This window comes from Olea europaea, chromosome 11 (assembly GCF_002742605.1).
Source record: "Olea europaea var. sylvestris chromosome 11, O_europaea_v1, whole genome shotgun sequence".
NCBI lineage: Eukaryota > Viridiplantae > Streptophyta > Magnoliopsida > Lamiales > Oleaceae > Olea > Olea europaea.
Genome location: NC_036247.1, coordinates 24723719 through 24748088, shown reverse-complemented (window position 1 = coordinate 24748088; position 24370 = coordinate 24723719). Strand labels below are relative to the sequence as shown.

At 33.2% G+C, this 24370-nt stretch overlaps 1 protein-coding gene across 2 annotated transcripts in view; it reads right to left on the bottom strand.

Annotated features, from left to right (window-relative positions):
• Positions 1-24370, bottom strand: part of LOC111403839 (calcium-transporting ATPase 8, plasma membrane-type-like) — a 45842-nt gene that overhangs the window by 9638 nt on the left and 11834 nt on the right. Inside the window, exons 3-19 of one of the 2 annotated variants that reach the window (XM_023032466.1) lie at positions 14858-14974; positions 14736-14775; positions 14518-14645; positions 14268-14399; positions 14069-14158; positions 7313-7382; positions 6922-6992; positions 6747-6830; positions 6520-6597; positions 6363-6434; positions 5365-5448; positions 5195-5277; positions 5004-5112; positions 4873-4928; positions 4676-4718; positions 4495-4578; positions 4206-4343 (exon numbers count right to left, since the gene is read on the bottom strand). In XM_023032466.1, the coding sequence (XP_022888234.1) occupies positions 4206-4343; positions 4495-4578; positions 4676-4718; positions 4873-4928; positions 5004-5112; positions 5195-5277; positions 5365-5448; positions 6363-6434; positions 6520-6597; positions 6747-6830; positions 6922-6992; positions 7313-7382; positions 14069-14158; positions 14268-14399; positions 14518-14645; positions 14736-14775; positions 14858-14974 (1479 nt within the window). Of the gene's footprint in view, positions 1-4205; positions 4344-4494; positions 4579-4675; positions 4719-4872; positions 4929-5003; positions 5113-5194; positions 5278-5364; positions 5449-6362; positions 6435-6519; positions 6598-6658; positions 6831-6921; positions 6993-7312; positions 7383-7996; positions 8087-8195; positions 8328-8423; positions 8504-14068; positions 14159-14267; positions 14400-14517; positions 14646-14735; positions 14776-14857; positions 14975-24370 lie in introns of those variants that run through there. The other variant, XM_023032465.1, reaches the window with a different exon arrangement.

The following is a 24370-nucleotide window of genomic DNA, read 5'->3' as shown; positions in this document are numbered from 1 at the left end:
CTTCTAAGGAAGTTAAGAATGCGATTAAGTACAGTAGAGACACTTTGATGCCTGAAATTGTCATTGACTCTCTTAGAAGTAAGGAGATGGAGATTAAAGATGGAAAACATGATAAAAATGGATAGTGAGATTCACATGGTGAGTGGGTAGAACTCAGTTTAGGCAAAACAGTCATGATGGGTTCTATGGTAGTGGTGAGTCAAGTAATAATGGAAGAAAAAATAAGTGTAAAGGCTAGTCTAGATCAAAATCTAGGACTAAGGTTATGAAGTATTATGACTATGGAAACAAAGTGCATTTTATAAAAGACAACTATAAAGAGAATGGTAAGCTGAATGGGTAAAGAGGGAATAAGTATATGAGAGAATAAGTATATGTGTTGTATATCGCTTCCAATGTTGATGATGGTGAAGTGTAAATAATTATAAGTCATGTTGCTTATCTCGCTGAATTGAATCTAAATGTCAATTTTCGTTTACATGAGTGGATACTTGAGTCTGGTGTATATTTTCATGTAATATTACAAAAAAGATTCGTTTGAAAACTTGCATCAATCAAATTATGGGTATGTTGTGCTGTGTGATAATTCTACTTATACTGTTGCTGGAGTTAGTTATATTACCTTAAAGTTTGAAGCTAGTTTTGTATATAGTTCAAAAGATGTTAGATATGTTTTGAAACTGTCTAGGAACTTAATTTTAGTAGGGAGACATGAAAAGGCTGACTTTACTGGTAAAATTGAAAATGAAGTTCTAAAATTGGTCAAGAATGCACTTGTTTCCATCAAGGAATCAGGAGAAATGATATTTATATCATTATTGGAAAAGTGAAATTGATAAAAGGTATAGATTCCTTTAACTCTTCTACCAAGGCCGATCATACACATAAATGACACAATAGACTTACACACATGGGTATTAAGGGTCTTAAACTCCTTAATAAAAATGGTATTTTTGGTAATGATAGTGTCTAATTTATCTTTCTATGATCATTGTGTGCTTTGTAAATATTATAGATCTTCTTTCTATGAATATACATAAAATTAAAGGCATGCTTGATTGTAGGGTCTTGCTAATAAACCCTCCTTGGGTGGAAATAGGCATTTTTGTCTATTATTAATGATTACATGTGAGAAGTGTGGATTTATCTTTTGAAAAATATCTAATACTTTTCATAGTTTTAATAATTGGAAAAGACAAGTTGAGAACCAAACTAACAAAAAGATTAAATATTTGAGAACTGATAATGGCCTCAAGTTTTGTAATACTGAATTTGACAATATGTGCAAAGAAAATGGAGTAACAAGGCATGAGACTGTTCATATCTCTCCCCAACAAAATGGTGTAGCTGAAAGAATGAATATAACCATACTAGATAAAGTGTGTTGCATGATGTTAAGTTCTGGTATCCTAAAGTCATTTTAGAGTAAAGCTAATATAACCGTTTGTTATTTGATTGATTTGACTCCATCTGCTGTATTGAATGGTGACACTCCTCATGAAAGATGGTATTGTAAACCAAGTGATTATTTTATGCTTTAAACTTTTAGCTGTGCTACTTTTTTTCCTCAGAATGAAGGAAACTTCAACCTAAAGCTAGAAAATATGTTAGGTGTCAAGGGTTACAAGCTATGGGATAGAAGCCAAACGGGAGTTAAGATCATTGTGACAAGAGATGTCAAGTTTAATGAAGCTGAGATGCCTTGCCTTAAGACTAATTCTGAACCTGTGTGTAAAGAGGTGAAAGGTGATGCGATAAATCAGTTGAAGGCGGAGTTAGGAAAACTTAGTACATCTATCGCTGCCACTTCTAGTGAGGTGGAGACTCAAGTTCAAGATCTTGTGGTGGAGAATACAGAGGAAATAGTGATAGAAAAGCATCTTGAAGTAGAAATTCCCTTAGTAGACTACAACTTAATTAAGGATATATAGAAGATGAACGAGAGAGCCTAGAAGATTCAGATATGAATCCAAGTTAGATTTTGCTCATGCTAGCTATGAGGATCTAGTGATAAAGAGCCAAAAACCTTTGAAGATGCGATGAAGAGTGAACAATGCAGGGAATGGTTTAAGGCAATGAAAAATGAGATGAGTTCCTTTAAAAAAAATCAAATTTAGGAACTAGTACCTAGACCTAAAAATAAATCTATAATTGACTGTAAGTAGTTTTTTTCAGATTAAGGGAGTGCTAGTGCATTTGAACCCTTGGAATTTAAAGTTAGATTAGTGGCCAAGGGATATACACAGAAGGAAAGTGTTGATTATAATTAGATTTTTCATCAGTTGTTAAGTGTTGCACATTTTAATTGGAAACTTGATGTAAAAACTGCTTTTTTACATGGTGAACTTGATAAGAAAATATTTATGAATCAATCAAAAGATTTTAAAGATAAACTAAAATCCGATCATGTATTTCTTGAAAAGATCTCTAAAAGATTTGATTCTTTTATTCTCACTATAACTTTTCAAAGAAGTAGGTTTAATCATTGTCTATATTTCCAATATGATGATGCCAATAATAATTGTGTTTTTATTGCTATATGTGGATGATATGCTCTTAATTGGTTCATCACCCGAATGGATAAATAAGATAAAAACAAATGTGAATGGCTTATTTGATATGAAAGAGCTAGGTAAAGCCAACAGAATCCTAGATATCGAAATTGAAAGAGATAAGTTAAATTCTACTTTGTTTTTGCATCAATCATCTTATGTTTCAGAGGTGTTGAAAAGATTTGGCATGTATGATTACAAATCTATTACATTACCTTTAGCAAATCATTTTATGTTATCTAAAGATTGGGTCCCATATAATGAAAAAGAAATAAAATACATGAGTAAAATTCCATACTCTAATGTGATTGGATCTATTACATATTTGATGGTGTACACTAAACTAGACTTAACTTTTGCTATTAGTACTCTTAATAGGTACATGTCTAATCTGGGTCTTGATCGTTGGGAAACCTTAAAATGGATGTTAAGATATTTCAAGGGATTAATGAGGTAGGTCCAAAGTTTGGTGCTCATAAAGAAGGTGTGAAACTGAAAGGTTTTGTAGAGCGGACTATGCGAGGATAGAAGTAATCGAAAATCCACTTCTTCTCATATGTTTACTTTGTCTAACTCTTGCATTAGTTGAAAATCACAATTACAGCACATAGTTGCACTATCCACGAATATATTACTACCACTGAAGCAATTAAAGAAGTTATGTAGCTTAGAGGGTTTTTTCATGAACTTTGTGTGTTAAATGATTATGTGATAGCATATCCAGATAGTTAATTTTCTATACATTTATGTAAAAATCCAGTTTTTCACGAAAGCACCAAGCACATTGATGTTAGGTTATACTTTATTAAAGATATTATGTCACATGAAGTTGTGAGACTTGAAAAGATACATACACAATATAATCCTTCGAACATGGGCACTAAGGTGTTACGAATTGTGAAGTTGTAAAGACCTTCTAGACATCGATGGAGGTATCTAATTTTCAATTTTATCGGTTTCCCGTTCTGGAATTATTACTAACAAGTGATTATATTTCTTTGCAAGTCTTTTGACACCAAGGTGAAGATTTGTTGGGCAAATTGTTGTCAAACGACCTCTTGAGCGGTGATATAACTTGGTAAATTTTCTCAGTCGGCATTGACCAAAATGACTGAGCAGTAAATTGACACCTCAATGAAATAACCCGACCCCAAAACTGTTTAGGCCATTGAAAGCAGCCTAAATTAATTTGTGCTATTTATGGTTCATTTCCACTTATTTGGATGGCTTATAAATAAAAACCTATTTAGCAATATACTTAGCTCATTTGCTCTCTTATTGGGTTGACCCATTACTGTATCCTAATGTTACTTATTTATTTTGGCAGTCTCTCTTTTGGTCCTCAATGTATGCGTCTCTGCTTTTCTGCATTTGATAGAAAATGGGGGGCCTTCTCTTTTTATTTTTCTGCCCATTATTTTTCTTCACTTTACTACCTTTGTGGTTAATCTCATACTGTGATTATTCCTTCTTTTGTACATCCTAAGTGGGTGAACAAGAAGCAACCATAAGTGTGAAGTGGTTGAGGGATTTTGGGTCTTTTTCATTGTGGTGTTGATTGATTGGAGAAATTGAGCTCGGGAAAAGCCTTGAGGATCTTCTCTTCTACATAAAGTAACCATTGAGATATAATAAATCATAGTTAAGGCCTACCTTAGGAACAAATACACTGCCTGTTGTGTTCTGTGCAATGCTTTCAATAAGCAAAGATATGATGTTAGGAGGAAGCAAGGACTTATTATCTGGGGGATCGATTTTGTTTCCGCAAGAATATGCCTTGACCACAGTCATCTACAAAAAAATTGTTAAAATCATCACAATAGGAAAAAAATTGTATATCACTGCTGATTATTAGTGCAATCATAACAATTGACTCTAGAAGCACTTGGGTAGCCCTCTAAAAGCTACATCGAAGCAAAAGAAAAAAAAACTAATAACCTACCTGATTCATAGTTAGAGTCCCAGTTTTATCGCTGCAAATGGTAGTTGCTGATCCCATTGTTTCACAAGCAGATAGCCTCCGCACCTGGATCCCAATTTGGTCAATTTCGAATAGTAGAAAATATTAGATGCTCTAAGGAACAAGCAAAATGATTAAATATGGATCTATTAAGTATGCATACCAAGGCCTTGTCTGCCATCATTTTCCTCATGGAATATGCAAGCCTACAACACAAATATTAAGGAAATTGGCAATGTAATAATTTCAGCTAAAAAAAACTAGTACCATATATCCAGTAAATTTGTTGTCTAGACCTTAGATATAACAAAAATAACATAACACATGACTCAAAAGACGGATATCATCAATAGAACTTACGTTAAAGTAACAGCCAAAGGAAGCCCTTCTGGTACTGCAACAACTACAATGGTCACCTATAATTTTTTTTCCAAGTCATTCAACAATTCTAAGATGAATAAAATCAAAACATTATTTGAATAGGGATATACTGCAATAGTGAATATTTTTATGAATCCATCTATTGCTTCCCCAACTTTAGCCTGGCCTGCTTTAAATTGGATAGTACCATCTGGATTTGTGGTATGCCCAGTAAAAAATCTACACAATAACAAAGTTGATTTTTAATCATGCTATTCTTATATATTATTTGTAGGCAAAACAAGGCTAAATCTGAAGTTACCTGGCCACAAGGACAATCAGAACAGCTACAGCAACTGCTAGCCCAACTATCCCAATAAGGGTGGTAACCCCATTTAAGCGCACCTAAACTTTGAAAAATACAACAATGTTAACAATGTACCGAGCCAGATGAATCCCATGTAAAAGTCCAGGAATTTTAACAAATTTAACCTGTAATGGTGTTTCTTCACCATTATCCTCAGATATATTTGACATAAGTAGTCCCCATTCAGTATTTATTCCCACACTTGTTACCTGTGAAATTTTTTTATATTTTAACATACTGTAAGATGCTACAAAAGAGTGTGTAGAAATTTGCATTCATCACTCTGGAAGTACAATCACGCGTGATAAGTATAAGCAGTGGAACACAAACTCCTGTGATCGTATGAAAAAGTTAAAAGAGTAGAGCTCAAAAAGGAAAGGCAACCATGCTAAACTCTATGAGTTGGAACTTGGAAGTAATATAATTATTGAAACATAAAAATGAACCAGTTAAAAGCCGTATTTGCAAGCTTGAAGTAAATGCAATGCATCAAATAAGTAACCGTATATAAATAATAACAAAAGGTTTAGAAATAATGTAAAGAAATACCACCTCCGTAAACAGTTTGAAACACATTAAAGCAAGGGTACATCAGAAACATAGGCATTTCTAATGACAACATCTTTTTTCTTTCTTTTAACTCTTCAACCAACATAGACTAAGAAACTCATATTGTAAGTCACTTCTCTACTCCATTTCACACAATTAATAATTGAGCACCGCTTCCAACTTGAACATATTTGGACTTTCAAGTTATTTATCGGAAGAGGCCTTCTATTATTTTATACCCGATAGAATTAACAATTTGAAAACCTATGTCGACTCCTATAAATATATATTATGAAAATCCTATACATGCACACAATATAAAGAGCTTAGATAATATAACAGCTGTGAAGGCCCCATGTAGATATGAGCAATAAATAAAATCAATGTCCCATCATCTAGGGTGCCAAAATTTTGTAAGTTTTGTTCTTATGTTATCATATTTAGGACTTTGGAGATCCTTAGATTTAAAAACTAGAAATTGTACTCTCTTCCATGCACATATATTGCCTATTTTTCAGATTAATTTAAGATACAATGAAGTAAAAATTGATGAAAGATTCCCTAGGAATATTACCAGCATGGTACCATAACCATCAGCAACCTTGCATCCAGACATCAAAAATGGAGCTTTTGAATCCTTATGAACCTGCCAAAAGCAAAAATGAGTTCTGTAAAAGAACATGGTCATGATATCTACCTCGAAGTATAGCAGTCAATCTATTGAATCTTACAATTTTGCTCTCCCCTGTCATACTTGATTCATCAATTGAAAGGGAGTGACCGGATACTACAATTCCATCAGCAGGAACCTGTTAGAAATGAGATAACAAGATAATAAGTGGATAAATAATGAAAGATTTGAACACAAACCCGCATTCCAACCTAATCGGTCGCTTCCCTTCAAAACTTGTTTGGCTTCTTCTAGATGTGTGAGCGACAGAGAGATCTTGAAATTTACCTGATCACCAATTTTGAGAGGCACAACATCACCAACAGCTATGTCAAATATTGAGATATTAACTCTCCTCCCACCCCTAATGACCTGTAAGGAATTACCTGAAAATATAAGGAGGAAAGCAAAAGGGAGGAAAATCAATGCAAAGAATATAACTGTTAAAATACATAACGCCTACCTCCATGTGTATATTTTGCTTCTCTTCGTTTAAATTTTGAAACTGGAGGGATTGTCTGTAATCACTAACAGCTGCAAAACAATGAAAATAAGACACTTGCTGCAATACTTAAAGTTTTCGCTGAAAAAATCAGTATGCATTATATTAACATGAGAAATCACATAACATAAATTTCAGCAAATAATAATACTAATAATCTTCGATTAATGCAATTGAGGTAACCATCTATTTCACGCACGTAACGTGCATTCTGAGGCATCCTACAAACCATAAATAGTTTCAAATTCAAAATGCATGAACAAACTTTTCAAACAACTAAAAAGGTATTCCAGGAAAACTTATTCCATGGCGAACAAGCACAAAATAATAGGTTAAAATCCTTTTTTATTACCTGTAAATAAAATAACAATAAGGACTGCCATGGCAATGCTTCCTCCATCATACCATCCTTCTTTTATACCCTATATAGAGATTAAACATGAATTGGGACCAAAAGAAACCAATAAATAAGCAAATCATAATGACAATAATAATGGAATTACTAAATAAAGAAAGATAAATACATCCATGTTCTCCATATTTTATATGAATATGATTAACACCTACAACTAAATAAATGAAACATAAGTCATGGACACGATACACCATCTAATCTTTTAATGTTTGAGTAGTCAGAAAATTTTTTAGGCAACTAGAAATAATTCAATTCTATCCAGGACTATTGTCAATGCTAAGACCACTTAGATTCAATCATAGAAACTGATTCAAACTGTAGAAAATAAGAGATTGGACAATTAGCATGGTTGGCTAAGCTCGAAATAAAGTTTGAGAATCCTATTTAACCAAACATAATTGGCTAAAACAGAAACAGGGCATATATTCGTTAAAGATATAATGTATGTATCCAAAGTAGTACGGATCAATGTGCTTCTCTAAAAAGATTGACCAAGTGAAAATTTGATGCTCATCAAGAAAAGATAAAGGTTGGAGACAAATCAAAGACAAATATCAATGTTGTACCACCTATAAAATAGACAAACAACAAGATCGATAAATAACCTCTTCTTAACCTTACCTCAGTCTTTATGCCTAATGCTAAAGAAGCAACTGCAGCAACCATCAAGATAATGAGAGTTGTGTCTTTACAAGCCTCCCAGAGAAAGTTCTATAGGATAAGAAAATAAAACAAAACTAATTTCTGTTTTCTAGCTAGGAAACAATATTATAACTTGAAAGACAATAAAAAGAGCATCTGAAAATTGCTAAATACTTACCCAGAAACTTCGACCTTTCTTTCGAGGATATGTGTTCGATCCAAAAGCATTATTCCGATCTATGAGGTCAGTCTCATCTCCAAGTATACCTTTCTCCAAATTTGATTTTAATTTATTTGCCACTCCTTTAACCTGTGCCCAAAAAAGGAAGCAAAGAAAAGAAATCAAAGTAACAAAAAGAATTAATGTGATTATTGTTTAGTAAAGCAAACACGAAAATGGACAAACGTTATGATTATAGAGAACTTGCCCCTCCAATATGCTTCAAAAAAGTAAGATCATTTTCCCTGGTCATTGAAACTAGCTCCTCCAGGCTAATATCGAAATTGTTAACTAGGGTGGTCGTCGATCGAGGTAAAGGCTCTGGAGTTTCTAGTACTAAAAGTACAAATGTAATAGTGTAATTAGTAACTGTACAGAAAACTATAATTGATATTTATAAAAAGGTAAAAAAAATAAAGAGAATTACCATTTGCATCTTGCCTAGAAATTTGGAAACGAAAAGCGGCCTGATAAGCAAAAACAATTAATCAACTTTGGCAAAATACTCAATTTTTTATTATCCACGAAAGAGCAAGAAACATAAATTACCCGAACAACTTGAGCATGCGTTCTAATCTTAGCAATCAATTCCTTCCTTTCTTCTTCCTTTTTCAAGTCCAGAGTATACCGAAATCGACGAGAAGCGTTCAACACAAGTGCAGCTTGCTGAAATGGATAGTATTAATTTTACATCAAAACCAAAAATAGTGCATCAACATCATGCCAAAACACAGTATCCCAGTAATGCAGCAATATATCATTTTACAAGTAGTCTACAAATTGTAGCAAAGGATTACGTGCATAGAACATGCAGTTTGAACAAATAGGCAAAATAATATTTGACAAGAAAACCAACTATCTTCCTTCATGGGGATATTTAAAAGAAGTACAATGGTCAAACTTTATTTGAATGAGCATATAAATTCTTGAATAATCGTTCATCAAAGCATATGACGAAAAACCATTTAGTCACCAACAGTATGAATATTAGTACAAAGCTTATGGGATAACGAAGGAATGTAAAATAAATTTTGGGTTTTAATCAAGGATAAAAGTATCAATTTCGTTATGAAGACCAAATACCTCCTTGACGATCTAAACACCGTTTAATTAAATCCTCTCGTTGAGGCTTAGTAAAAAATTTCAAGCCAACTGGAGCCTATACAGACCATTACACATAAATGTTGATCAAAATAGGATATGTATTTGCTTGGACATCTCCTCGGAGCATATTGAGTCAATTATTAAAAGAAGCTAGACAGCTTTATTTTTATTTTCCTGTAGTTAAAATGCAAATGAATAATACAACCCGAACTTAAAGGAATATGAAATTATTATTCTAAAAAGAAATCAAAATAATAACACACATCATCTTCATTTTCATTAATTAGGAAAAACTTTCTACAAAACGAAATACTTAAAAAATGAAAAAGTTTTTCTATTCAAATAAAATGCACTACTTTTTCTACCAAAAACTTAGAACTGTTGGAATATTGTTCAATATATACAATGGGATGTGATTTTGGAAGTGATGGTGATATGATCTGCAACGTCAATTCAAGAAGGGAAACTTTCCAAAATTCACGAGTTGTTAGTTTTGGTTAGAATTCTTTATTTTTGGTAATTTCTATATTCTTAGGAGTTTTATTTTGTCTAGAATACTTAATTTTGGTAACTTTAATATTTTTAGAGTTTTATTCCTTTTCAAACTACTTGCCAAGTTTTTAGTATAAATAGGTTTATTTTCTCATTGTAATAAACAAGACTTTTCATACGAATTATTAAATAAAAATTCTCTCGAAACTTTTCGCTTCAATTATCTTGTTCTTCAATGGGTAGGTCGAACTTATCAAGAAAGTGATTTCTTGTGGCGTCCAAAGACATTGGGTTGGATCTTTAGGTTATGTAATCAAGAAGTCTTTCAAGCATCGTTCTTGTTGAATTTGTTCATAATTTTATTGGTTCAAGTCCACAATCTGGGTGAGATTTCGAGACTTTGTGATCAAGAGGTTGGTGATTTAATATACCTTCAGTTGCTTGGTTTATTGTTCAGAAGTTAAATCCTGAACCTTGGTCGTATTTGGGCTTTCTTGGGATCTTGTATCAATTCTTGTGGGTTCGATAGCAACCTTGCTAATCGGGTTCACATCATTTGGTATCAGAGCTAAGGCACCAAAATCTAGGTTATATCCAGTTTTTATTTTATTTTTGTTGAATCCTTTTATTTTCCACGTTTTCTTTGTGTTATTGGTATTCTTGTAATTTTCAGTTTTTGTTGATTTTTTGATTCGTTGTCAAGTTTTAAAAAATAAAAAATAAATTGAGTAAAAAAAAGTCAAAAAAAAGAGTCAAAAGGGGAAAAAAGAGTCAAAAAAAAAAGTGTCAAAAAAATGTCAGATTCACGTCAAAGTCATTTCCAAATGTCAGAAAGGATGATGAAGTGATTTGAAAGGTTGTTGGTGGGTATGGAGAATATGGGAAATAAGTTAGATAGACTGGATGTGAAATTGAAAAATATTCATGGAGGTCAAAGTGTTGGAGTGTCTAATGTGCGGAGAATGAATAGATGGGAGCTTAAGAATGAAATTTATGATGCATACGAATATTATAGTGATAGTGAGAAGATGTATGGATTGAGGATGCAATATAGGGTATGAAAAATAGAGGCGATAGGTTTGGAAGAAGGAATATGAATTATTATGGATATGGTGGTGATAGGAGTGTGAAAACGACAATCCCAGAATTTAAGGGTAGGAGTGACCCTGAGGTATACGTAGCGTGGGAAGAAAAAGTTGAGTTGATGTTTGAGTGCCATAATTACTCTGAGGAGAGAAAGTTGAAGTTGGTTGTGAACTCAGTCGTAGATTATACTACAATTTGGTGGGACCAAACGAAAACATCTAGGCGAAGGTATGGTAAGAGGACGATTGAGAATTTGGATGAGTTGAGGGCGATTATGAGGAAACGATATGTGCCAAATTATTATTACAGAAGTGATCGGCATAAGCGGGAATTTAGGGAGATGTCTAGAATATCTTATGGGGTTGAGTGCCCAAGGGAAAAGAAAACACCTAATGTGAAGCATGTGTGCAGTACATCAAGTAGTTGGCGAGTTGGGATTCCAAATTAGAAGTAATACGGCTTCATGAGAAGGTTAAATCTCAAATTAATTACATAAAGGTGCAAGAGAGTAAAAGTAAAATTAGTGAGGTGGTTGATTGTGAGAAAAATGGAGAAGAGCCACAAAAGAGTGAAATGGAAGTCGAGAGTAAACTTGAAAACAAGGGGAGTCGTTGGAGATGAAAGGGGAATCGAAAGTGAGCTTGCATAAAAAGGAGGTTAAAATTGAGGAGGCATTGCCAAACACTAACATTTCCCTCCCTATTTTAAATAATTTTGTTTTGTAGGTCACAGAAGATTTAATTCCAGAAAATAATCATATTGGAATCCTTTACAAATCGAGCATCAAGCATCAATTAAACTTCAAAAACAACCGCATCTTGCTTGGGAGATATCATAGATACCGAAAATTGAATTTGTGATTCCTGAGGAGACAACCGAGTTTCAAATGCGATGGAAGGAATTTGTTTGCAAGGAGTTCATATGCAGTGGATTGAACTACAAAATTGGTATGCCTGGAAATAGGTATCAATTTGAATTGTCATTACTACAATCACTTGGGCCAAGTAAAGCATGGAAAATGAACAGTGATTTATCAGCTGAAATCATTCTTAGAGCGTCACAAAATGGCAAGAAGAAGCCGTCAAAACATACACATTTTGATCCATGTAAAGGAGATTGGATTTACATATGCAAGAGAAGGGTTCAAATTCAAAAGCGGTCCAAATTGCATCCGAGGAGAGATGGACCATTTTATGTTCTTATGTTGATTGGAGATAAGGGCTATAATTTGAACATTTGAGGTCGAATCCTTTCGAAGAGAGAGGGACTGATATGATCCGCAACGTCAATTCCAGAAGGGAAACTTTTCAAAATTCACAAGTTGTTAGTTTTGGTTAGAATTCTTTATTTTTGATAATTTATATATTCTTAGGAGTTTTATTTTGTCTAGAATTCTTAATTTTGGTAACTTTTATATTTTTAGAGTTTTATTTCTTTTCAAACTACTTGCTAAGTTTTTAGTATAAATAGGTTTATTTTCTCATTGCAATATACATTCTCTCGAAGCTTTTCGCTTCAATTATCTTGTTCTTCAAGGAGCAAACCAAACTTATCAAGAAAGTGATTTTTTGTGTCGTTCAAAAACATTTGGTTAGATCTTTGGGTTATGTAATCAAGGGGTCTTTCAAGCATCGTTATTGCTAGTTTTTTTGTTCATAATTTTATTGATTCAAGTCCACAATCCGAGTGAGATTTCGAGACTTTCTGATCAAGAGGTCGTTGGTTTAATATAACTTCGATTGCTTGGTTTATCGTTCAGAAGTTAAATCCTAAACCTTGGTTGTATTTGAGGGTTATTGGGATCCTGTATCAATTCATGTGGGTTCGATAGCAACCTTGCTAACTGGGTTCACATCAGATGGAAGTGATCAACTATGAAGAAAACAAGCAAAAACAAAATGAGAAGAAAAGTGATGGAGGCCAAAAATTGGCCTGGGCTACCTAGCCATCATTTTTAAAACCAAAACTAATTTTGGTAAACTGGATGATCGTCTAGTATAAAAGCTTGAATTTTGTAGATTTGAATTCTAGTGTCATTTTGGATGTTCTCACAATCCTTTAGCTTGTTTTTGGCACCATTTCGTGCAGGGAGATTGTAGTGCAATATATAAAATTGGTTTTCATATTGAAAAACATATCCAAAAACATCAAATTCTTTGATTAACTTCCGAATCAAAAGATCAAACCAAGTTTCAATATTAGTTTAAAAAGTTCCTTACCAAATTTGATTTTGCTTGATTCAAACTTGAATCAAGGTTTCAATTATTCCTACAAACTATTTGCATTTTAAAACCTTCAAGCACTTATCCCGATGGCGGAAAATATCATTTAAGGACAACAGTTCATAATCATGTTCGCCTTCCATCTTGACCTTTTTTGTTGTTGGCTATTTCCTTGTTCTTCATCAACTTTTTATGACAATCTCAAACGATATTCTTAATATGGAGAACGAGACAATCATAGCTATGATAAAGATGATGAATCAAAACCTTGTGAGACTAGATAGATTCAAATTTTACAAGATGGAGGGATAAGTTTGAGTTTCTTCTTACAACTTTGTGCCAATTTTGTGGAATGTCTTTCTCGTGTGTACTGCCTTTGCTTTATAGAATATTATAGGGTTATTTAAGGATACAAAATATACATGAAACTAGCTATTATTTACAAAGAATCTACCTAATTAGTGGTAAGTAAATAATAAACTTCTAATAATACGCTAATACTTTGAAGATCTTCTACATATGGGATCCAAAATTGGAACCAACCCCAGATGACATCGACAAAACAAGAGCGATAAGGAAGAAGAGACAAGTAGATGAATTGATATGGAGAGGACGCATTCTGAACACTCTCTTCATGCACATCTATGATCTCTGTACAGACAATACCATAGCAATGGAGATATAGGAATTGTTGGAAAACAAACACAAGGTCGAGGAGGAAAGTATCGAAAATTTCAAATGATATAATGTATGTATCCAAAGTAGTACGGATCAATGTGCTTCTCTAAAAAGATTGACCAAGTGAAAATTTGATGCTCATCAAGAAAAGATAAAGGTTGGAGACAAATCAAAGACAAATATCAATGTTGTACCACTTATAAAATAGACAAACAACAAGATCGATAAATAACCTCTTCTTAACCTTACCTCAGTCTTTATGCCTAATGCTAAAGAAGCAACTGCAGCAACCATCAAGATAATGAGAGTTGTGTCTTTACAAGCCTCCCAGAGAAAGTTCTATAGGATAAGAAAATAAAACAAAACTAATTTCTGTTTTCTAGCTAGGAAACAATATTATAACTTGAAAGACAATAAAAAGAGCATCTGAAAATTGCTAAATACTTACCCAGAAACTTCGGCCTTTCTTCCGAGGATATGTGTTCGATCCAAAAGCATTATTCCGATCTATGAGGTCAGTCTCATCTCCAAGTATACCTTTCTCCAAATTTGATTTTAATTTATTTGCCACTCCTTTAACCTGTGCCCAAAAAAGGAAGCAAAGAAAAGAAATCAAAGTAACAAAAAGAATTAATGTGATTATTGTTTAGTAAAGCAAACACGAAAATGGACAAACGTTATGATTATAGAGAACTTGCCCCTCCAATATGCTTCAAAAAAGTAAGATCATTTTCCCTGGTCATTGAAACTAGCTCCTCCAGGCTAATATCGAAATTGTTAACTAGGGTAGTCGTCGATCGAGGTAAAGGCTCTGGAGTTTCTAGTACTAAAAGTAGAAATGTAACATTGTAATTAGTAACTGTACAGAAAACTATAATTGATATTTATAAATAGGTAAAAAAATAAAGAGAATTACCATTTGCATCTTGCCTAGAAATTTGGAAACGAAAAGCGGCCTGATAAGCAAAAACAATTAATCAACTTTGGCAAAATACTCAATTTTTTATTATCCACGAAAGAGCAAGAAACATAAATTACCCGAACAACTTGAGCATGCGTTCTAATCTTAGCAATCAATTCCTTCCTTTCTTCTTCCTTTTTCAAGTCCAGAGTATACCGAAATCGACGAGAAGCGTTCAACACAAGTGCAGCTTGCTGAAATGGATAGTATTAATTTTACATCAAAACCAAAAATAGTGCATCAACATCATGCCAAAACACAGTATCCCAGTAATGCAGCAATATATCATTTTACAAGTAGTCTACAAATTGTAGCAAAGGATTACGTGCATAGAACATGCAGTTTGAACAAATAGGCAAAATAATATTTGACAAGAAAACCAACTATCTTCCTTCATGGGGATATTTAAAAGAAGTACAATGGTCAAACTTTATTTGAATGAGCATATAAATTCTTGAATAATCGTTCATCAAAGCATATGACGAAAAACCATTTAGTCACCAACAGTATGAATATTAGTACAAAGCTTATGGGATAACGAAGGAATGTAAAATAAATTTTGGGTTTTAATCAAGGATAAAAGTATCAATTTCGTTATGAAGACCAAATACCTCCTTGACGATCTAAACACCGTTTAATTAAATCCTCTCGTTGAGGCTTAGTAAAAAATTTCAAGCCAACTGGAGCCTATACAGACCATTACACATAAATGTTGATCAAAATAGGATATGTATTTGCTTGGACATCTCCTCGGAGCATATTGAGTCAATTATTAAAAGAAGCTAGACAGCTTTATTTTTATTTTCCTGTAGTTAAAATGCAAATGAATAATACAACCCGAACTTAAAGGAATATGAAATTATTATTCTAAAAAGAAATCAAAATAATAACACACATCATCTTCATTTTCATTAATTAGGAAAAACTTTCTACAAAACGAAATACTTAAAAAATGAAAAAGTTTTTCTATTCAAATAAAATGCACTACTTTTTCTACCAAAAACTTAGAACTGTTGGAATATTGTTCAATATATACAATGGGATGTGATTTTGGAAGTGATGGTGATATGATCTGCAACGTCAATTCAAGAAGGGAAACTTTCCAAAATTCACGAGTTGTTAGTTTTGGTTAGAATTCTTTATTTTTGGTAATTTCTATATTCTTATGAGTTTTATTTTGTCTAGAATTTTTAATTTTGGTAAATTTATATTTTTAAAGTTGTATTCATTTTCAAACTACTTGCTAGGTTTTTAGTATAAATAAGTTTATATTTTCATTGTAATACACAAGACTTTTCATATGAATTATTGAATAAAATTCTCTTGAAGCTTTTTGCTTCAATTATCTTGTTCTTCAATGGGTAGGTCGAACTTATCAAGAAAGTGATTTCTTGTGGCGTCCAAAGACATTGGGTTGGATCTTTAGGTTATGTAATCAAGAAGTCTTTCAAGCATCGTTCTTGTTGAATTTGTTCATAATTTTATTGGTTCAAGTCCACAATCTGGGTGAGATTTCGAGACTTTGTGATCAAGAGGTTGGTGATTTAATATACCTTCAGTTGCTTGGTTTATTGTTCAGAAGTTAAATCCTGAACCTTGGTCGTATTTGGGCTTTCTTGGGATCTTGTATCAATTCTTGTGGGTTCGATAGCAACCTTGCTAATCGGGTTCACATCATTTGGTATCAGAGCTAAGGCACCAAAATCTAGGTTATATCCAGTTTTTATTTTATTTTTGTTGAATCCTTTTATTTTCCACGTTTTCTTTGTGTTATTGGTATTCTTGTAATTTTCAGTTTTTGTTGATTTTTTGATTCGTTGTCAAGTTTTAAAAAATAAAAAATAAATTGAGTAAAAAAAAGTCAAAAAAAGAGTCAAAAGGGGAAAAAAGAGTCAAAAAAAAAAGTGTCAAAAAAATGTCAGATTCACGTCAAAGTCATTTCCAAATGTCAGAAAGGATGATGAAGTGATTTGAAAGGTTGTTGGTGGGTATGGAGAATATGGGAAATAAGTTAGATAGACTGGATGTGAAATTGAAAAATATTCATGGAGGTCAAAGTGTTGGAGTGTCTAATGTGCGGAGAATGAATAGATGGGAGCTTAGGAATGAAATTTATGATGCATACGAATATTATAGTGATAGTGAGAAGATGTATGGATTGAGGATGCAATATAGGGTATGAAAAATAGAGGCGATAGGTTTGGAAGAAGGAATATGAATTATTATGGATATGGTGGTGATAGGAGTGTGAAAACGACAATCCCAGAATTTAAGGGTAGGAGTGACCCTGAGGTATACGTAGCGTGGGAAGAAAAAGTTGAGTTGATGTTTGAGTGCCATAATTACTCTGAGGAGAGAAAGTTGAAGTTGGTTGTGAACTCAGTCGTAGATTATACTACAATTTGGTGGGACCAATCGAAAACATCTAGGCGAAGGTATGGTAAGAGGACGATTGAGAATTTGGATGAGTTGAGGGCGATTATGAGGAAACGATATGTGCCAAATTATTATTACAGAAGTGATCGGCATAAGCGGGAATTTAGGGAGATGTCTAGAATATCTTATGGGGTTGAGTGCCCAAGGGAAAAGAAAACACCTAATGTGAAGCATGTGTGCAGTACATCAAGTAGTTGGCGAGTTGGGATTCCAAATTAGAAGTAATACGGCTTCATGAGAAGGTTAAATCTCAAATTAATTACATAAAGGTGCAAGAGAGTAAAAGTAAAATTAGTGAGGTGGTTGATTGTGAGAAAAATGGAGAAGAGCCACAAAAGAGTGAAATGGAAGTCGAGAGTAAACTTGAAAACAAGGGGAGTCGTTGGAGATGAAAGGGGAATCGAAAGTGAGCTTGCATAAAAAGGAGGTTAAAATTGAGGAGGCATTGCCAAACACTAACATTTCCCTCCCTATTTTAAATAATTTTGTTTTGTAGGTCACAGAAGATTTAATTCCAGAAAATAATCATATTGGAATCCTTTACAAATCGAGCATCAAGCATCAATTAAACTTCAAAAACAACCGCATCTTGCTTGGGAGATATCATAGATACCGAAAATTGAATTTGTGATTCCTGAGGAGACAACCGAGTTTCAAATGCGATGGAAGGAATTTGTTTGCAAGGAGTTCATATGCAGTGGATTGAACTACAAAATTGGTATGCCTGGAAATAGGTATCAATTTGAATTGTCATTACTACAATCACTTGGGCCAAGTAAAGCATGGAAAATGAACAGTGATTTATCAGCTGAAATCATTCTTAGAGCGTCACAAAATGGCAAGAAGAAGCCGTCAAAACATACACATTTTGATCCATGTAAAGGAGATTGGATTTACATATGCAAGAGAAGGGTTCAAATTCAAAAGCGGTCCAAATTGCATCCGAGGAGAGATGGACCATTTTATGTTCTTATGTTGATTGGAGATAAGGGCTATAATTTGAACATTTGAGGTCGAATCCTTTCGAAGAGAGAGGGACTGATATGATCCGCAACGTCAATTCCAGAAGGGAAACTTTTCAAAATTCACAAGTTGTTAGTTTTGGTTAGAATTCTTTATTTTTGATAATTTATATATTCTTAGGAGTTTTATTTTGTCTAGAATTCTTAATTTTGGTAACTTTTATATTTTTAGAGTTTTATTTCTTTTCAAACTACTTGCTAAGTTTTTAGTATAAATAGGTTTATTTTCTCATTGCAATATACATTCTCTCGAAGCTTTTCGCTTCAATTATCTTGTTCTTCAAGGAGCAAACCAAACTTATCAAGAAAGTGATTTTTTGTGTCGTTCAAAAACATTTGGTTAGATCTTTGGGTTATGTAATCAAGGGGTCTTTCAAGCATCGTTATTGCTAGTTTTTTTGTTCATAATTTTATTGATTCAAGTCCACAATCCGGGTGAGATTTCGAGACTTTCTGATCAAGAGGTCGTTGGTTTAATATAACTTCGATTGCTTGGTTTATCGTTCAGAAGTTAAATCCTAAACCTTGGTTGTATTTGAGGGTTATTGGGATCCTGTATCAATTCATGTGGGTTCGATAGCAACCTTGCTAACTGGGTTCACATCAGATGGAAGTGATCAACTATGAAGAAAACAAGCAAAAACAAAATGAGAAGAAAAGTGATGGAGGCCAAAAATTGGCCTGGGCTACCTAGCCATCATTTTTAAAACCAAAACTAATTTTGGTAAACTGGATGATCGTCTAGTATAAAAGCTTGAATTTTGTAGATTTGAATTCTAGTGTCATTTTGGATGTTCTCACAATCCTTTAGCTTGTTTTTGGCACCATTTCGTGCAGGGAGATTGTAGTGCAATATATAAAATTGGTTTTCATATTGAAAAACATATCCAAAAACATCAAATTCTTTGATTAACTTCCGAATCAAAAGATCAAACCAAGTTTCAATATTAGTTTAAAAAGTTCCTTACCAAATTTGATTTTGCTTGATTCAAACTTGAATCAAGGTTTCAATTATTCCTACAAACTATTTGCATTTTAAAACCTTCAAGCACTTATCCCGATGGCGGAAAATATCATTTAAGGACAACAGTACATAATCATGTTCGCCTTCCATCTTGACCTTTTTTGTTGTTGGCTATTTCCTTGTTCTTCATCAACTTTTTATGACAATCTCAAACGATATTCTTAATATGGAGAACGAGACAATCATAGCTATGATAAAGATGATGAATCAAAACCTTGTGAGACTAGATAGATTCAAATTTTACAAGATGGAGGGATAAGTTTGAGTTTCTTCTTACAACTTTGTGCCAATTTTGTGGAATGTCTTTCTCGTGTGTACTGCCTTTGCTTTATAGAATATTATAGGGTTATTTAAGGATACAAAATATACATGAAAACTGGCTATTATTTACAAAGAAACTGCCTAATTAGTGGTAAGTAAATAATAAACTTCTAATAATACGCTAATACTTTGAAGATCTTCTACATATGGGATCCAAAATTGGAACCAACCCCAGATGACATCGACAAAACAAGAGCGATAAGGAAGAAGAGACAAGTAGATGAATTGATATGGAGAGGACGCATTCTGAACACTCTCTTCATGCACATCTATGATCTCTGTACAGACAATACCATAGCAATGGAGATATAGGAATTGTTGGAAAACAAACACAAGGTCGAGGAGGAAAGTATCGAAAATTTCTAATTTCGAAGTATTTTGATTTCAAATTTTTGAATAACTTGCCTTTGCTAGGAACAAGTCCATGAGTTGCAAGTTACTGTTGATAAAGTGAAGGATGTGAAGATTGATCTTTTCGAAAATTTCCAAATTGGTACAATCATTGCAAAATGGCCATCTTAATGGAAATGTCATAGCAAGAAAAATTTTCACAATTCTCAAGATTACTTTTTGAAATGGATCAAAAAAATCTTCGTATTGAGGGAGAGTCAATGGCACGAGATAGGAATGAATATTCTCATAAGTGCACTTCCAACCAAACAAATATGACAAGGATTCCAAGAAGAGAGAGTCCTCAAATCCCCAACAAAGATAAAAAGAACAAGAAGAAATTTAAAGTTTCTTTTTATGTGTGTGACAAATTTGGACTATAGAAATCACAAATAACTAACGCAAGAAGGCAAAGTGAACCCCATAGACATCATTGCTACCCTAAGCATTGTGAATACGGTCAAAGGAAAGGTTTAAGAATGGTGTTATGATACTTACGCCACCATACATGTACGCTATGACAGATCACTTTTCCAACTTTATCATGGGGTGGATGACGAACATATTCAAATGGGCAATAAAGTTCAATCAAAAGTTGTTAACAAAGGAAGGTAGACTTACAATTCACATCCGGCAAGGTCAAGTTAATAAATGTTTTACATGTACCGGACATGAATAGAAACCTTATTAGGGGTGATTTGTTGGGAAAAGGTTATTCTAGTGATAGAATGGTCAAATTTTGTACTATTGACAATGATATTAACAAAACTACATATTTAAATTGTGTTGTTGAGTCTATTTATTTATGGCATGATAGGCTAGGATATGTTCGATATTTAACTTTAAAAAAATGTTAAAAAGCGGAATAATTTCATATGAAAATATAGAATATAATAAATATGAATTATGTGTTTAGTCTAAAATGATTAAGAAACATTTTTATAGTGTTGAAAGGATATCTAATTTATTAGGCTTAATTCATTCCGACATATGTGAATTAATTGAAATGTTAACAAGGGAAGGTACTTCATAACATTTATAGATGATCATTCTAGGTTTTGCTATATCTACGTTATGAAATATAAGGATGAAGCCTTTAGCATGTCTAAAATATACAAAGTCGAAGTAGAAAACCAATTAAATAGAAAGATTAAAATTCTTAGAAGTGATAGGGGAGGTGAATACTTCTCTAAGAAATTTAATCTTTTGTACGAACAATATGGTATAATCCATCAAAGTAGTGCCTCTAGAACACTCAAACAAATCAATGATTTGTTTGAGAGAATAGGATACTGGTTAAAACGACAAATGTTGTGTTATTAAGTGTTAAATATCCATCTAACTTATGAGGTAAAGCTTTATTAAGTTCATGTCATAAAGTTAATAAGATTCCTTCTAAAAGATTAAAGAGAATTAGGGAAATGGAGAAAACCTAACATTGTTTATTTCTAAGTGTGGGGGTATTTTGTATACTTATAGTAAGTACACAGATCCTAAAAGGACTAAGTTAAGTCGGAGCGGAATTAAATGCGCTTTTGTAGGACATACGCAAAAACAACAAGGTATATCGTTTATTAAACTTGAAAAACAATGTCATTATTGAATCTTGAAAAGTAGAGTTCTTTGAGTATTCGTTATCTTCAAATAATAATTCTTTAATAGAACCTCAAGTGGAGATTCCTAATTCTGCAAGATCACAAGTAGAAATATTTTTCGAGAATGTTGAAATAAGTGAACATCACAGTGCTAGGACTTGATAAATTTGACTCTCAACTTATTTCCTTCTATTTGGTTGACGAAAATGAGAAGAGAGTCACTAGAATTACGCCATATATTCTTCAAGTTGAAACCAATTCTAAAACTTATCAGAATGCAATGTCATCTAGAGATAATATTTTTGGGAAAGATGCTGTGAGTGATGACATTAATTAAATAATGTCAAACAATACTTTGGAATTAGTTAAATTTACCATATGGATCAGAACCTATAGGAAACAAATGGATATTTAGGAGGAGTACAATGTGGACTGTACTCTTATTACCTTTAAAGCTAGGTTAGTGGCCAAAGGGTATCGATAAAAAATAAGGAATAGATTACTTTGACATGTATGAACCAATTGCACAATTAACATTATTTCGGATTTTATTGGCCCTAGCTTCTATCTATGATTTGCATACATATAAATTGGATGTTAAGCTAGCATTCTTAAATGGAGATCTCGATAAGGAGGTTTATATGGAACACTTGAGCATTTTTTTTTAACCTGAAATGAGGATAAAATATGCAAGTTAATAAAATCCATAAATGGATTAAAATAAGCACCGAAGAAATGACATGACAAGTTTGACTTTGCAATAATGTCTTTTGGATTTGAATATAATAGTATAGATAAATGTTGATTTTCAAAATTCTGTGATAATACTATTGTATTTATTTATTTATATGTGGATGACATGTTGATTATAAGTAATTAAATGCAAGCTATAAAGAAAATAAAGAGGTTTCTGTCTTCCATATTCAAAATGAAAGATCTTTGTTAAGTGGATACAATACTAGATGTTGTGGTTCGAACTATAAACATGCTTAGTAAAAGTGTGCTTCCACAATTTTATAAGATGAAAACGTTTTTTACATATTGACTACTCTTTAAATGAATGTTAACGGCTGGATCTCTGACATGTGGCACTCTCCTAACCGGTTGATGAGCCTTTTAGACTCTTTTGATTTATAACCTAATCTGGCATTTTGGATAGACAAATCCATTCATTTTCTTGTTTCATCCATTCCTCTGCTGTGGAGAGAGAGAGCCTCATTCCCTCACTAGGGTTTCACATTTTGAGTGATCTAAGTGTGTAAATGATGAAATCTTTGAGGGATAATTCAGATCGAGTGTTTACTTTATATTTCTGAGTGATTTTTGATGTTAATCTAAGGGATTATGTTGATCTGTGGAGGTAAATGTAGAACTGAGTTTCTAATGTGATTCTTGGTGATAGGGCGTGGATCCATCTTAGCTCACTTGTAAAGATAAGTGTCCGTGACTTTATCTTGTTGTTTTCTGAACCGATTATAATTTGGCTACCATATTTTTGGCTAATAGTGCAATCGAACTTTATCCATTTATAATGGATGCTCAACAAGGGATTAGACGTTAGATGTGGTCATCGAACCTCTGGGGCTTCGGTTGAAAAATTCATTTGTGTTGATTTTTAGTTTCTGTAATTTTGTGTGTGATGTGTTGTTGGTTTATTTGATTCTTGACTAATCTTGGGTATCAAACATTCTTTTTACTAGGTATCAAAGTTACCAAGACTAGTGAGGTTATATGTTGAACAAATTACATTATGTAGAGAATGTGATTAATAAGTTCAAACACTTGAACATTATAGAGGCTAATACTCCATTTGATCAAAGTTTGAAACCTGTTAAAAATGATTTAAGAACAATAGCATAACTTGAGCATATCAGTGCTAGAAGAAGTTTAATGTATGTTGTGTAACGTACAAGACCTAACATAGCACTTGCAATTAGTAATCTTAGTAGGTTTGTTAGTAATTAGGGGTGTCAACGAGCTGAGCTGAACTGAGTCGAGCCAACTCGCTTGCCGAAACTCGAGGGTCGAGCTCGGCTAGAGTAAAATGGTCCGATTTTTTTACGAGCTTGAGCCCAGCTGAGCTTTTGCTCAACCAAGAAATCAAGGCTCGACCCGAGATTTCGGCTCCAGCCTTACCGAGCCAAGTCGGGCAGGCTCGATTTTTTTTTTATCGTTTCGTTTTTTTTTTGTTTTAGATAAAGGTAGCACCGTGCTGCCTTAAAATTGGTAACAACTACCTTATTTAAGGTGGCAGGCTGCTGCCTTATACTACCTTTAATTTTTTTTATGTTTTTAAAATTAAGCCCGTGAGTTTGAGCTGGCGAACCACATGGGCCGGCTCAGGCTCTTTTCGGGCCAAGCCATGGCAGCCTAAGCCAACGAACCAATTGTCATCCCTAATAGTAATACAAATGGAAAATGCTATTGGGAAAGTTCTTGGTTATTTGAAGAAAACCAAGGATCTAGATCTCCAATATTCTAAATTCCTAGCAAGCCTAGAAGGATTTACCGATGCTAATTGGATATCACAGTAGGCAAGAATAAATCCACCTCGCGTTGGATGTTTACTCTTGGAGGAGGAACGGTTTCTTGGAAATCCAAAAAACAAATATGTATTACACACTCAACTATGTAATCCAAATTTGTGTCATTGGTTGAAATCGAAAAAGAAACTGAATGATTTAGGGATTTAATGTATGAAATTCCATTGGAAAAATTATAATTCTTCCATATTTATCTTGTATACAAGTCTTAGACATGATTGTGTGAGGAAATTAATCGAAGATGGAATAATTTCACTTA